The sequence below is a fragment of the Equus asinus genome, chromosome 11, assembly GCF_041296235.1.
Source record: "Equus asinus isolate D_3611 breed Donkey chromosome 11, EquAss-T2T_v2, whole genome shotgun sequence".
Classification (NCBI taxonomy): domain Eukaryota; kingdom Metazoa; phylum Chordata; class Mammalia; order Perissodactyla; family Equidae; genus Equus; species Equus asinus.
This window is the reverse complement of record NC_091800.1, coordinates 80486943-80502876: the sequence shown is the minus strand read 5'-3', so window position 1 is coordinate 80502876 and position 15934 is coordinate 80486943. Positions and strand designations below refer to the sequence as shown.

General features: G+C 40.1%; 1 protein-coding gene across 4 annotated transcripts in view; it reads right to left on the bottom strand.

Annotated features, from left to right (window-relative positions):
• Positions 1 to 15934, bottom strand: part of MYO16 (myosin XVI) — a 599178-nt gene that overhangs the window by 270307 nt on the left and 312937 nt on the right. For all 4 annotated transcript variants that reach the window (XM_070520138.1, XM_070520137.1, XM_070520139.1 and 1 more), the window contains exons 14-15: positions 15631 to 15736; positions 7642 to 7759 (exon numbers count right to left, since the gene is read on the bottom strand). In XM_070520138.1, the coding sequence (XP_070376239.1) occupies positions 7642 to 7759; positions 15631 to 15736 (224 nt within the window). The remainder of the gene's footprint in view (positions 1 to 7641; positions 7760 to 15630; positions 15737 to 15934) is intronic.

The following is a 15934-nucleotide window of genomic DNA, read 5'->3' as shown; positions in this document are numbered from 1 at the left end:
TCGGGAGACGTTTCTGATTGTCAGCAAATCTCAACGTCGACCTCAATAGATGTGTCACAGGGCACAGAAAAGACAAGGAGACAAGTATTCTTCACCTCCCACATGTGGGCTCTGGGTCCTCCTCCCTTTGTAGACCCTTCAGCACATTTCTGCTTTGCCCATGCCTACACGATAAAGCAGGCACTAAAGAAGTAGAAAAAGTATATGCTTCTATGCTTAGCATATATAAACTTCAATTACGAAGAGGAATTGACTCTAATTTAAAAAAAAAATCCAGAATTAAATATTGATAACTTTCCGTATCGATTTCACACTCTCAATAATACATGTTCTTTGTTGTCACGAATGAGTTCATGATGGCTTTATACAACTTCCTCCCCAAGCTGAATAATGACTGCTTCACTTTATCGTCACTTCACGTTGCCCTTCTTTGGATTCATTAATACAACAAATACTTAACCCGTGCCTACTATAAGCCAGGGCAGACAAGACCTCTGCCATCAGTGGACTTATGTCCTAATAAGAGACACAGACAACAACCAACCAGACAAACAATGAAAAGGATACTTTCAGATTTTGACAAGTGCTCTGGAAGAAACAAGGAAGGAGACATGATCTAGAGTTAACAGAGCTGGGATGGAGTGACACTTTAAGAAACAGGGGTTTGAGGAAGAAGGAGGGGTTTCTCCAAAGATGAGACTTGAAACAAGACTAATACAATAAGTGACAGGCCACACCAGGAGAAGAGGTAAGAGACTGCTAGGCAGCTAAAGAGAACAAATCAAGGCTTGGTCTTACACATGGAAGGAACCTAAACAGTCCAGTGTGGCTGGGGAACATGGACTGGGCTGGGGATAGGGGAGGACGTTGCAGACCCAGGCACAGTGGCCCTCACAGGCTGTGTTCAGAATGTCACTCTGAAAGAACTAGGAGCCAATCCTGGGTTTGAGCCAGGGACTGTCAGGCTGGAGTTGACATTTTGAAGAGACCAGCGAGGGGCTACCCTCTTAGGGGACTGAGAGGGGAAACAGCGGAGGTCTAATGGCACACCTGACAGTAAGTGTTGATTTAAATTTCTACCGAGCTACCACAGCATGTCATCTTTGTAGTTAACATGTATGCATTTAAATCAGGCAATGACCTGAAAAACAAGCAGTTCTGAAAACCACAGACAAAGTGGGCTGGGTCTGTGGCCTTCGGAGGGAAGGTTGTTACACACTAGGCTAGATTCAGAAAACGTGGGCACACGACGTCACTGAGAGCTTCTAGAGAAGTGGAAACCAGAAAGGGAGGGTCCTCATGCATGCTGAAACAGATGACGTTATGACTGTGGGGCGACTCAAGGGCCCAGAGTGGAGCAGAAGGGGGGTGTGAGGGACTGCCAGGAGTACTGGGGATGAGAGAAATGGGACGAGGGAGGAGGGAGCCAGCATATCCAGCTTCTCCTGGTGATTCACCTGAACTCACACATCAGTGAGTCCTGGCAGAGCCCAAGTGCATGACAACACGCGAATAATAATATTTGTTTACCCTGGAATAAAAATGATCAAAGAACAGGACAGGCAGAGTAGGTTAAGATTATGACAGACTAGAAAGGAGTCGGTTTAGTCTCCAAAGACTTTACGGAAGCTGCATCCAAGGTTTTTGAAGTTTTAGTTAATAGTCTTCATATTACACAGTCTGATACTTTTCAAATCTCCAGCTTATTTTTTATTATTAAGAATGTACAATTCTACAATAAAATAGTTAGGAAATCATATGGAATCTCAACTAGTCTCGATATGCCTGGTGTTCTAAAAACCTTCCACAACTTCCATTATAGAGACGTTCGTCAAGGTTCAAGAAAAGGCCGTTTCTCCAAATGGTGAGAAAGGGGGAATCTCAGCTTTGAAATGAAAGTGAAAGAAAAAGAAAAAGAAAAAGGTGAGTGACTTACAGAGGAAGGTTAATGCAGTCAAAACTCATGAGGACCCTAGGAGATCAGGGCAATGACTGGACCCCTTTGTACAGAAGAGGAAAGTGAGGCACGGAAAAGTCAAGAGACCTGCCCAAGGTGAAGGTCTGGAAAGGAAAAGAGCCAGGACCAACCCAGACAGGGCGGCTCTAGGGCCTGTGCCCCCGCCCACTCAAGGGAGCTCAGGAACTCGGCATCCTGCAAACACTGTCTTTGGATCCACCTGGATATGTTGCTGATGTTGACACACTGGGCACTCCGCACAGTCAGGGTGCAGTAAAAGCCTTATCCACTCTCAATTTCTACCAGGACTTAACAAGTAAGCGTTATAGGAAAGTGCAAGAAAAGGAAAAAATATCCCAGAAAGAGACCATTCCCTACGCCAAGGTAAGCACATAGGACAGTAAAACCCCATGTTTCCAGGGATGCAGTAAATTAAAAGTCCTTCAATTAGTGCTTAGTGAATAGCATTCTCTTCAACACAAATATCCCAGAAGGGGAGATACTAAATTGCCTGACAAATCATCAGGCTAGTAGCTAGATCTACCTTGGAGAGAGAGAATGTTTCAGTTTTGACCGTCTACCTGCCAACTGAAGTTGGAGACTGAACTAGACTATCCTAGGCTAAGCTAAGTATGCTAGAATTATGCTGTACTCACAGCCAGCTCAGCTACGTGGAGAGGTAGGCGGAGACAGTGCACTTTAGGCCAAGACTCAGGATCACCTTCTCAGCACTGTCTTCATCCTTTTCACAATGTAAGGCAGCTGTGGTGGACCATTTATGGCTCTGTTCTAAGACTGAGAAACTGTCAACTTCAAAAGTAGTTAATCTCCAATTAAATGAAACAACACTGAAAGGAACACAGGAGAGCGTGAAGTCGGGTCTCTTAATTTTGTAGCTGGGGAAAGAGGTGACATTCACAGGGTCTTATAAGCCAGTGGCGAAGCTGAAATTCAATGCAGATGCCCCTTTTCCACCATGCCAGGCTGCCTTGCATGAAGAAGCCTTTGTGTCTTGTTGTAGTTCACAAGAAGTGGGTGACTTGTGAAGAAATTCAAATAATAAAGAGCCAACTAAGAAAATCTGTACACATATTTTTAAAGATTTATGAACAATAAAATGATTAGCTGGTGAAAAGAATGAAGGAATATACTATATTAGTCTACTTTATCCATGCATATTCTGTAAGACCATTTTGCATAGCATAAAAATTTGCATATACACTAAAGTGAATGACAACCTTATATTTTTGTTCCCTTAAAAGACCAAAGATGATCCTGATCATAAGAGAATGAACTGAGAACATGCCATCTATTGTAGTCTCTGCCATTAAGTAAGCGCAGTTGTACGTCATCCCAGGTAAAGCTCTTTGTACTCTTAGATGAAAAATATAAGTCATTAGGGATTCAGACAACGACACCTGAAAATACCTCAAGTCTCAAATGAAAGGCTCTGGATGAGTGAAAAGAAATCTTCACTGGCAAAGTCTTCCTCATATTTATACTTTAACCTCTTAAACCTAGACTACAATAAAGCATAAAATGAACCCATAAGCTACATTTTTCTGACCTCGTTTGAGGTGTACTCACCTTACTCCACTTGGATTAACTACTGTAGTGAACACTTACAATTCAGAAAGCTTTTACAGGGGACCGATTGGAGTGACTCAGCTCTCCTTAAAAATTGAGTAAAATACTTTAAATCTGTACCTCTTATTTTTCTTTCAGAGAAGAAGTTTCAGTAACAGATGAAATTACTCAGAAGTGTCAAACTGACTTGTAGCTTCTTAAAGTATTCCAGGTGTGTTTTGGGGATTGACAACGACACTTGCTCTTAAACGGAAAATAACTTGAAAAGTAAAGACTCACACAGTCGTTCTCGCCGTATTCTCTGTGTGGGTTGAATTGTGTCCCACAAAAAGACATGCCTCAGTCCTCCTCCAGCACCTGTGACGGTGACCTTCCTCAGGGGATGAGGTCAGCCCACAGGTCGTGTGTCTTCCAGATCGGCACAGCCCCTACCTGCCCCGTTATCTTGCACTTATTCTACTTCATTCATTTACATTTCCTGGCTGGTCTCGTGGTCTAACCTTTCCATTTTAGAGATAGAACTTAGAGAGTCTATGTGATTTGATCAAAGGCACAGAAATAGGTACAGTGTTAGGACACGGCGTTTGAGCCTCAAGGCTTCTGGGGTTTGACTTCAGTGTGATGACATCAGCTTCACAGGCTCTTTGGAATCTAACAAAGACCAGTAAACACCCAGAGCTTTCAATCCACTATCCCTTTACAGCCCTCACGACTCCCTCCCGACATTAGCGTTACCTCTGTTTGCTCAATCGGCACTATATCCATTTATTCACTCAGGATTTACCAAATACTTGACTCGGCCAGACCTTGTGCTAGACCCTGGGGATACAGCGATGAGCACAAATTTACACTCTGGTGGGGAAGATGGACAGACAGACAAGACTTAGCTCTTTGACTATTCTGCAAGCCTTTTAGGGGAGGACCCAATCTGATTTACTTTAGAGCTAACACTCAACACAACAGTATAAACATGTAAGTGTCCAATAAAACATGGAATAAGCTTTTTTTAAAAAGATGAAATCATACTGGAGTAATGTGGGTCTTAATCTGATATGACTGGTGTCTTTAGAAGAGGAGGAGAGAGACACAGAAGGCCTGGGACAAGGGAGGCAGAGACTAGAGTGATGCCTCTATGAGCCAAGGAACACTAGGCGTGGCAGCAGCCTTCAGAGGCTGGAAGAGACTGGAAGGATTCTTCCCTGGAGAGACCCGGGAGAGCACAACCCTGCCGCCACCTTGATTCCGGACTTCTGGCCTCCAGAACGGTGAGAGAAGACATCTCTGTTGTTTTAAGTCAGCGAGTTTGGGGTGTATTGTCACAGCAGCTCTTGGACACTAGCACACTCTATGGCATTCTCATATCAACTCTGTTTATTCCACGCTGACAGGCACCAGAGGACAATACATGCTATCAAGTCACTCTGTAGTCGTCAGAGCATCTGATCAACGGTTAAGAGAATGCTTATATTTGGACTTGGAGAATGGGGAGCATCCACAACATCTTTAGGATGAGCTAGTCCCAGGGTCCTACCTCGGGTCACACTATTTTTAGGGCTGTTAGGTGTCTGCTCTTTCATCCTGCTTGAACACATCCAGTGTTGGGGTGAGAAAGCACGTTGCAATCATGAAGTAAAGTGGAAAGTTCTTGTAACTAAGTGAAGATACGCCTTCTCCGGAACATCTACCAACTCTTCATGGTACACGTCACAAATCTTCGTCCTCAGGACCCTTTCTTCACACGTGGTAGTGAATTTTGAAGGCACTTGTCCTATTTCCCTTGTGTCTGTTCTTTTCCAGGATAAACGTTTTCATTCTTCAGCGCCCACTCTGAAGACATGGCACTTGAGCTTTCATTCTCCTCATAAACATTCTCCCAACACATTCCTTTTATTTTTCTTCTTAAATACAGAAAACAAAGAACTCTGACCTCTTCAGACTCCCCCACCACTAATGTTCCAGGCTCTACGCTTTTATTCACGCAGTCTCAACTAGCACTGGCTGTATTGGTTTATTTATTAGCAGTTGTTTTATTCTTAATTTAAAAAAAAAAAACATAAAAACAGTCATCAGATCGTTTTGCCAGATTTTTAAAAGAGCACAGCAGGAAACTACCAAACAAACAAACATAGGCTATAGGCACTGGGTTAAGGGCGTTCATCAGGAGGACAGAACGCAGGGAAAAACGATATGGAAAGCGGAGGAAGGTAGAGACCACCTGCATGGAAGCCTGGACTGCTGTTTTCCTAAGAGGAGAATAAACCCAGTTATGCTCAACATGTACTCAAGTTGTGCTCATAGCTGCTTAACGATTCGGAGAGCATTTCAGGCTCTGAGGTGCGTCAGGATCACCTCTATGAATATGTATTATCTCCGGGCCCAGGGTGCTGCCTGCAGACGCCGCGTGAGAGGTGTCTGAGGGTTTGATTGTGCTGACGCTGCGTGGGACCGCGTGCTCATAGAGACCGCTGATTAACGGAAGGCTCCATCAGTAAGTGTTCACCGCAGCGCTTCCCAGTTTTTTTCTACACATGCATGTAATGCTTGGCTGAACTAACATTCCTGAAGAGGACGTGTTAAATTCTACCCAGAAAAAAAGTAAACAAAATCAGTAACGGATAAGACCTTCAGTTACTGGATCTTCATCTTGGTAAAGGGAATATTGAATGGAGGGGAAAAGTTGCGCGAGTGATAACGCAGACAAGAGATTTCCCCTCCGCGCCAACTGCGCGCAATCCCGGGTGGCCAGCCGCTGCTCGGGGTGGCGCTGGAATAGCGCCTCTTGAACTTCAGTATTTGTGTAAATCATCTGGGAATCCCGTTAGAGTCCCACTCCGCAGGTGTGCAGGGGGGCCTAAGATTCCGCATTTCTAACAAGCTCGCAAATTATGCCCATAGGCTCATGTTCGGGTCAGACATTGGAGCGACAAGGGGCTGGAACACTCAGCTTTGGGAAACCCCTACCGCCCAGCTTCTCCGGCTCCAACCACAGGTCCCTGAAAGCCCAGGGGAATGACGCTCTTAATTGAAGGGAGCAGACTGTGCCCTTGGCTTGGCGAGACACTGTCGCTGGGGTGTTATAACACTAAGACGTGAAGACCAGAGTTGATGCCTCGAGACATTCTCCCCTGAGGTCTTCCTAAAACGTAGACCTTCGAATGAGGCTCTTAGCCTTGGAATCAAAACAATAACTTTCCTATTGCGGAATCTCAGCCTCTAACTTCAACATCTGAAATTATCTTTTGCTACTCCTTTTATTCATATATTTTTAACCAAATTTCATTTAGTAGTAATAGAATTTTGGCATACACTTACTGCAAAAGACAGGGTTTTGGTTTCTAAATTATGGTCAAAACTAACTTTTGTTTCCTGAAGGAAAGATAGGGTAACTTGAAAATGCCAAATAAAATCGATCTCTTTCAAAAATCACTGAAACTAACAACTGTGTGCTGACAGTTGTTATAAAAGTTTTTAAAATATTTGATCCTTCCAAGAAGATTAGGAGGGACACCAACAATTGTATTTACATTGTTAGTTTGCATGGATAATCTGTTTTGATTGAAAGATGTAAAATCTTAAGTGAATTTTAAATTAGTTAAATTTTAAATAAGAGGTTTTCATAAAGCACACATTAAGTATTTAAAAAAATAAGAAACAGTTCTGTTTGGGTTTAGTTCAGTGATCATTCTGATGTTTTGATTTGTTTTAATTCAATTACTCTAAACTATAGATTTAGCTTTATTTGAGATAGATTTCAATGTGTGTTGTATGAAGAAATTATATACTCATAATTTATTTTAATTGAGTATTTAAGTTCACTTCTATGTTCAGCAAGTATGATTCATGTCAACTATTTTTGGTTTGCTTGCATATTATATAGTTTATACAATAATCATCTTGAAAAGGTTCACCTTCATTTCAAAATATTTTTCAATTCACAATACTTTTAGAACTCATAATCTAACATCTCAGATGCACGCACACAGACTCACACATACACACACAGGCACACACAGCATTGCCCATTGCTGCCACACTTGGTGATTCTCTGCCCTCTTCTGGAAGCTCATGAGATCTCCCTTTGTTGATTTTAAACTTACCTCCAGTTAAGTGTTTTTTCCTCTCGCAGAATTGGAGTTCAAAATACTTTATGAAGCAACTGGACAGATCATTAAGAGTCGTCTTGGCATGTCCGAAGGCTTCCAAGATGCACATGACCTGTAGTAAGAGAGACACGCTTATTGAACTACTTATCTTCTTCCATGGAATTCGAGCATAACAGCAGAGACACAGGGAATGTTCCATTATCTAAGAGGTTTTCTATTGCTATATAAGACCATGTTGGATTTTCGAGGTCACTCTTTCCTCAAGTGCAAAGGCTTAGCATCCTCTGTCTCAAACTGCAGCAGATGTTACGAAGATACTGATGGAGAGAGACCTCACTTCCCTCGCTTCGCTGTCCTCTCCGTGTCAGTGGAGGACGACGTTCTCTTTGCACACATATACAAACAACTCAGCACATGTTATTTGAGCTTTTAAAGTTGAGAAGAACAGTGAAAAGCTTTTGTAGCTTTCCAGGGGAGGAGTTAGAGTTAATATAAGCAATAGTCAGAATTTCTTTTAAAAATAATAAATTCCCTTGAACACTGGCTTATCCCCCTCTTCTGAACTCGTATTTACTTTCCACACATACTTTTCAGCCCGGAGCCCCCCTACGACCCTCCCTCTGCCCTGTTGTTGCTCCACGCCAACCAGTCTCTCCCACAGGAACAGGTGGCAGGGTTCTGGATGGAGCTGCTTTATTCAGTGTTCCTTATTCCATGTGCTCTCTTTCAGAAGTGGGGAGTTTGCAGCTTAAAATGCCCTTAATAAAGCTCCTCAGATCAAACTGACATCTGAAATTCTTTCTTGATGTGTTTCCTTAAACACTGACTATACAACAAACAGCATTTATTCTCACAATTGATTTTGTCTGTGATAATGGTGACGACCAAGCAATTCTCCAAAAAATAAGGTTGGAAGGTGTTTTTCTTTCAAAATAAGAATACATTAACTGCAGTTCCTGCATCAGCCACAAGAGGGAGTACAATAATACCTAATTGATAGACTGTGTTCCTTATAATTTGTGGTGATAGTATATTTTCATAATTTTATTCTAAATTTAAAAAAAAAAACCACTTTGCTCCTACCTTTCAGTTTTCTGGGGACTGCTAGATCAAGGCAGTCAGTTCACCTGGAAGTAGTTTATATTTTGAATGATTATAAAACAGTACTTTGATTCTAATTACAAATAAAAAATGTTAAAAGTTGTGGTAATAGTCAAATATATTAAAAAGTCGGTTTTTTGAAGTTTTAACTTTTGGAGAGAAACATATTAAGTCTTTACAGAAACCCTATGATTTAGGTCTCTTTATAATAACCTAATATTAAAGATCGTAACAGTGAATTGATGGTGACGGTAGAAATGTTTTCCGAAAAATAATATGGAATAGTATTTATGAGAGCCCTATTTTTTGCTTTTTTTCCAATAATTTAATATTAAATAAATATATAGTGAAATTAATAGTGTAATTATATCACATTTTAAACATGTATACTACTATATTAAACAACAGTTTAAAAGATCATAAAAAGAATTAGAATGAATTTTTAAAGATATTTTGGCTTCTAGTTATTTTGGTGCTGTATCTGCTAATAACCTGATTTTTTTATTATCATAGAAAAGGGACATGAAAGATAATTCATGACACGTGTGCAAACAGGAAGTAAAGAGGGATGTGTGTGCTCTGGACTGAGAAGTAGCTGCCCCTGTCCCAGCTTTGCTGAGGACAAATTACGTGACAGTGAGCGAGTTTCATGACTTCCCCAAACCTCAGCTCCCTTTGTTCTAACGCAGGAATAACTCCCTCAGTGGTTATCAGTGTCAGGGTCTGAAGCCCTCAGGGTGGTGCCTGCACATAGAAAGCAGTCAACTAAGAACACGGATTACCTTTATGTTTGTTAATAACAACAGAAAACATTAACACTGGGCTTACTACATGCCAGATACTATTCGAGCTTTATATATATAAATATATTTATAAATCACACATATATGTATTACATGTGTGTGTGTCTATGCATATATTTCTTATAATCCTCACAACTAGTGTCTCCATTTTACAGAAAAGGAAATTGAGAGAGGAGGTAACTTTCCCAAGGTTCAGAGCTTGTAAATAGTGGAGCTGGGGTTTGAGCCCAAGCAACCTTTCTGCAGAAGTGGTGTGTTAAATCTCTGCAGTGTAGGGCTTTCACTGTTAGAAAAACAATAAAGACAAATATGGCATAAAAATAAAACCACTGAGCAAAATATAAATACTCACAAAGCTTTCTTTCATTGTGCACTGCTGGCTGGTCCATAATTCAAGTTATTTCACTGATGAAAGTGAAATAACCAGAGTGGCTTCTATCTTTAATTAGCCACTTGGCCAATAGGTGGCACTCAACCAATGTGTTGAGAAATATCGAGAAACGCAAAACTTACTATGATTGCACCGTTCACCTTGACTGAATACAATAATGAGAATGTGGTAAACTAAAACCCTTTCCATAAATATATAGGCAAAGAGATGTAAGTATATACATCCTCAGTACTTACTGATTCAAATTTTACTGGCGTGATTTTTTGTCTATGCATATTGTATGGTGTGTTTTCTATAAAATTTTAATAGTTATGCCACTAAAAGTTATGTGCCATTATCATGGTCTTATTAACCTTTTGTATTTTTTAAAAGTAAATACGGTGGCCTCCTCAACAAAAACTAATGGCTTAATCAAGTTGACCTCATCATTCTGCTCTGTGAAAGCAGTTGCTCAATAAATGTTTATTTCAGTAATTTGAATGGAATTGAATGTTCCTTAAAGTTGAAACTCATTTGGGCCAGAATGAGTAAAAAGTCCCAGGCAGCCTTTTATTTTTTTTTCCCAAAACATGACTTTTCTGTTCCAATAAACCTATTGCCACGGAAAATCCCCTACTTCCACAGTTTGAAATTCAAATAGAGGGATTAGAAAGAACAGCCTTCTTAGCTGATCTTAGCTGTTTTGAAATTGTACAGGAAACAAAAGCAATATTTATAGTGAGAGGATTCAAACCATCTGCCCACCGTGGAAGGCACATCTGAAGCCCAAGCAAAGGCCGAATGCAAACCACGCAGACCTTTAAGACAGCATATCTGAGGAAAAGGTTAACACGCTGAAACCTCACAGCTGTGCATCCCTTAAAACTACATGTATCACCTGCATACAATTACCAAAAATCATGCCTGGAGCTCAGTGCTGGGCTCTACCTCACCTTCCAGATGCTGGCTACATGTCCTTCTCTTCCCCTGTGCACCCTGCCCTGGAGAGAAACTACCCCTCACCATGGCAGCGTGGAGCTTATAAACGGCCAGCTTTCTCCCAAACCTCTTCATTCTGGTCTTCTGCTCCCCACACTCCAGATTATAATCTTTCATTGATAAACCTTTACTTATGCCGTCGATGTAGACCACAAGGAAAGTGGGCCTAGTCCTCAGCCTCTACATGATTCTCTGTGGAAGACCATCCTAATATGTCCTTCTTATGTCTCCACCATTCTTTCACTGTTGATTCTTTGGTAACTGCTGATCAGAGTAACCTCCAATGACTGCTCTTCTCTCACACTATACTAGCGTCCAGGGCAAACTTGTTTGGTCCAGCCTCAACCAGCATTTCCCAGGTGGAGAACCAGCGTGTGTTTGTGGGGCACAGCATGCAGGCCACCGCGTGGCAGCATCTTGCACTGTGTCTGCCAGTGTCCTGTGTCAGTATCTTGAACCAACTCTAATTCAGCTCACTGGCTCCTCTCCTTTTAGGGCCACCTAACGGAGGTTCCTTTCATCTCATCGTGCACTGAGCTTCAAGCTCTCTACGAAATAGTCCCATATAACAAGAATATTCTTTTCTACTCATCTCCTTAATCAGATTTTTCTTTCATGCAGGAAGTATTGGCTCATCTCTTAAATGTACATAATTTCATTGAACCTCTGTGATGTTTTAAAGATTTACAATCGATTCCTAAGTTTATCCAATGCTTGTATTTAATGCCCACACACACACTTGACTCTGTGCAAAAACTGTGGCTGGGTAATTTTCAAGAACGTCTTGGACACAATGATATTCATGCAGATCATAATTTAAAGGGAAACCCAAAAAAGCATAATTAACGTGAAGTTTAAGTTTAAGCCATACTCAAACCTGGGCAAAATTATTTCATGAGACTAGAAAACACTTATTTATGACATCCTCAATTTGCCATGAGAAATGAGTAAAACAAATGAATTGAAGTAGTTTTACTTGACGTTATAATATTGATTCCCAAATGCTAATTAATTTGGAAGAGTTAACTCTATCTTATCCAAAGAAATGCAGCTTAGAATGAATTCACTTAAGCTAAAATGCAAAGCCAATTTACATAAAGTAATCTAGATTGCATTTTAGAAATTACACAGCCTGCTCTTAAAGGATCATTTTAATAAATCATTGTTTTAGTCTATAATTTACAGTAGATGCTATTATTCTTTGTCATTACAATGAAGCCAATAGATCCTGCTATTCTATTATACAACCTGAGTCTATTTTATGACCGTATTGTTTCATAAATTCTCTAATCCTTAAGTGCCAGTAGTCAGTATATTACAATATCTGAACAAAGAAGATAATTTATGCTATTCTTCCCAAGTTGACCCAAAATGTTAAAGTATTTTGAGCTATGCTGTAGAATTACACAGGTACTTGATACATAGTTTGAGCTTAATAAATGGTTATGAGTTAAAGTTATTAATGAACACATAAGATGCCATAGATATGCGGCAGAATTGATTTATTATACATTCTTCATAGAGAGAAAAATCTCCAGAATCAGGCAGAAGCTTGAGAATCCACAGAGCAAATTTAAGATTTAATTTTTTAAGGGCTTCTTACTCAAAAGTAGAAAATGTTTTTTATAACAATCTATAAATTAAAAATAAGTTCCTCTCATTTCTAAATGAGGAATCCGATACTAAAATTTCCAGAATGTTCCCATAGACAGAATGTTCCCATGACAGAAATAACTCTGCCCTGCAGCTTCGAGACGAAAAGGGCAGATGACACAAAACCAAATATAAACAGCACAATAGTCATCGTGCAATAGGTTTCTAAATGTTTAACATCTGGGCTTTGAGAAGGCATTGTGTTTGGGAATGCTCTAAGATAATAGCAACTGTTCTTATTCCAATGCAATCAGATACTTTTAAATATACAACTGCTGAATGAAATGCAGGTGTCTTTCTGCAAATGTGTGTACAGTGAGGCCTGGACAGGGAAGATTCCGGAGGGGCTGGCCGTGTAAACTTGAGACTGCATTGTTATATTTGCAATACCTCACTTTGAAATACATGTCAAGCCAGAGTGTGTACTGCTATGACATGATCTAAGATGTGTACGATGCATTTTTCTTGTCAAGAGAATGATACATATATGTGGACAACATTTTCTTGAATACAAGAGCATGTTGATTTATTGTTAGCAAATCTTATATTCTTCTTGTGTGTGTGAGGAATTGAACGTAATTTTTGACACATAAGGTTAATGGTTTCTTGGTCTGAGAGATAATAATTAAAAATTTTGAACAAATATGTCTTTCCTAACTTCAACCAAAAAAATAAATGATGATTATTTTAAAAAAACAAAAGAGAGAGAAGGGGAAATTCCCATTGTCTAACTAAAGGTCGGTAAGACAGATTCAAGAAAATGACAATATTGGTTGTACACATCACATACACACACACAACACAAAATTTACAGGGTCCTGATTACATACAAATGGTTTATCCACAATAAATTTACTTGATAACACTAGAGTAAGTTAATTTAGGTTTGTGAATAATTAAATATTTCCTAGGTGTGCTAAACTACTGATAAATGTTTTATTCAGGTATTTATTCCTTCATTTACCACCTAGAAATTGACCCCTTACCATATGGTAGGTACTAAGCTGTGTCTCTGAATTCAAGGCAGCCACTTAATAGGTAATTGTTGAATAAATTAATAAATGAACAGGACCTCACGGCCCACTTTGGGAGGGATATGTGTCCAAATGCGGCTTCAGCAAGAATAAGAGAAGAGGGAAGTAACTCTATAAGGCTGGAGAAGAAAATGACACCATCCTGAAGAATGTCGGGCCCTGCTGACTTACTGAACTTGATCTAAAGGGAAAGAAAGTCATGTAATGGTTTTGAGCAATGGAGTTATGATACAAGCTGCTAATAGTTCACCAAAATCAACAGCTGAAGCTGAGCACATGGCTGCCTAGTTAGAGACAAGTTCTAACTGCACAGCTAAGTGACGAAGTCCAAGCCTGTCACTGTGAAAATAAGTGATGCACGTCCTCCTTACAAGATAAACCCTCTCCCTGCTCTCGTGCTTCCTGTTCCCTTCCTGTCAGTTACAATGTGGATGCCTTACCATGCAGGTGGGGACAGTGCCCTGGGGAATGACAGAGCAATGAGTTAGAAGGAACCTGGGCTCTGATTGAAGCTGGGGAGGAGAGCTGACCTGTCAGTCAAGACCAGCTACATGTACATGCATCGGGAGACCATCAAGAGTGGGGGAAGCAAGGAAACACATTAGGAGACTCTTAAAGAAAATCTGAGGACAGAAGATGATGGTCTCAACAATAGAGATGATCATGGGCCTGAAGAAAATCGGATGGATCCTAAAGAGCTGGATTGATGGATGTTGTAATTGTGTGGGGGACAGAGAGAGGCTGGAGTCAAAGTGAATTCCAGATTCCTGGCTGTGGAAATCAGGAAGTGATTGTGCCATTTATTGTGATGGGTCACCTGGGAGGAGAACACTGGGGAGAAGGAAGACAATGAATTAAACTCTGGAGGTGTCTTTGAGGTGCACTGTGGGATGGCCAGGAAGGCTGTTGGAAAGGTGGGTCTGCAGTTTAAGAAGAGGAGGATGAGATTAGGATGGGGAGTGACAGCATATACATGGGACACAATCATGGGGCCAGTGAGCACAGGCAAGGGCAGAGTAGGACTCCAAGTCCCCTAAAATAACAGGGCGTACATAGGAGTCTCATTTTGTCTCAAGCTTAGAACGATCATCATGAAGTCCTATTATTCTGGAGTGACTTCCTAAAAATGTTGTAATGTGGAGGGTCAGCTCTGTAGGTAAAGGCTCCCAGAGCAAGACACTTTGGAGTTCTGACCATTTTCTTGATTGGTTATTGATCATCTTGCTGTCTGTTCCCTGCCGCTAGGGGTTCCCTCTTGCATGTGGAGTTTTCTAGAAATCCTTGAGTTTCTTCTTTCAATCTGCTGTGGCCTGGAAAAAACCTGTTAACAAAATTTGCTGGGACTATGTGAAAACGAGACAATCAGTCTATGGACAAGAACCTGTAGGTGTTTCCTTGAGTTACATTTCGGAGTTTATTGCATGAAAATTTTTAACTTTATTTTAGCAGCTAATAAGTCTTTTGGGTTCCTCCTTGAATCCTGGCAGTATTTTAGGAAGATAAAGTAGCAAGATAAAGTGTCTTTAAATAAACGCAAGTGTTACAGAATATAACTTAAAATCAGGTTTGGGGTTGAAAGTTTATTACCCGCTCATCAATGTCGTTAAGGTTACTTTATGACATTACCATTATCAATTGTTTTACATACATTGAAATTTTATCATCAGCTCTCAATAATCCCCACAAAAATTGATTGCTGGGCCAATCCCCCCAAGTGTATATAAACACCAAAGTGGCACTTTCTACATGAACAAAAATCTCTAACTATATTGCATATTTTCAATCCAACCCTTCTGAGTGAATATAAAAAGAGACTATGTTCAAAATATTTTTAAATATATGTAAGAAAATAAAACTTCACTGGAATAATATTAATTTGTATCAGGCCTCAATCTTTTTTCTTTATTTCCCCCAATTTTTACCAATTTATAGTTAAATTATAGTGTATTATGATGTCCCCATTTATTTGTAAATTATGTTTTTCTTGGTTCAACATATTTTCCAAGACAAAGAAGAAACTTACATGTTTAAATTTGGAATCAAATATAGGCCTGCTGGAGCCTGATCTGCAGGCGAGGTGCCTGATTATTTGTTTGCTGGCTTCAGACTTTCCAGATCCTCTCTCTCCACTAAAAGAAAACAGAGGGAGAAAACACAAGTTTACTGTTTTGGAGAATATAGTACAAAGTTAAATAACCAAAGAGACTTCTCAGACACAGAGACGGTGAGGGAATGACATAACTTTGAATGAGTTTATGGTATCATTTAACTCTTCCGTTTGATTCACTTATCCAAAATTTTTAGTAAATATACACTATGTCATGTGC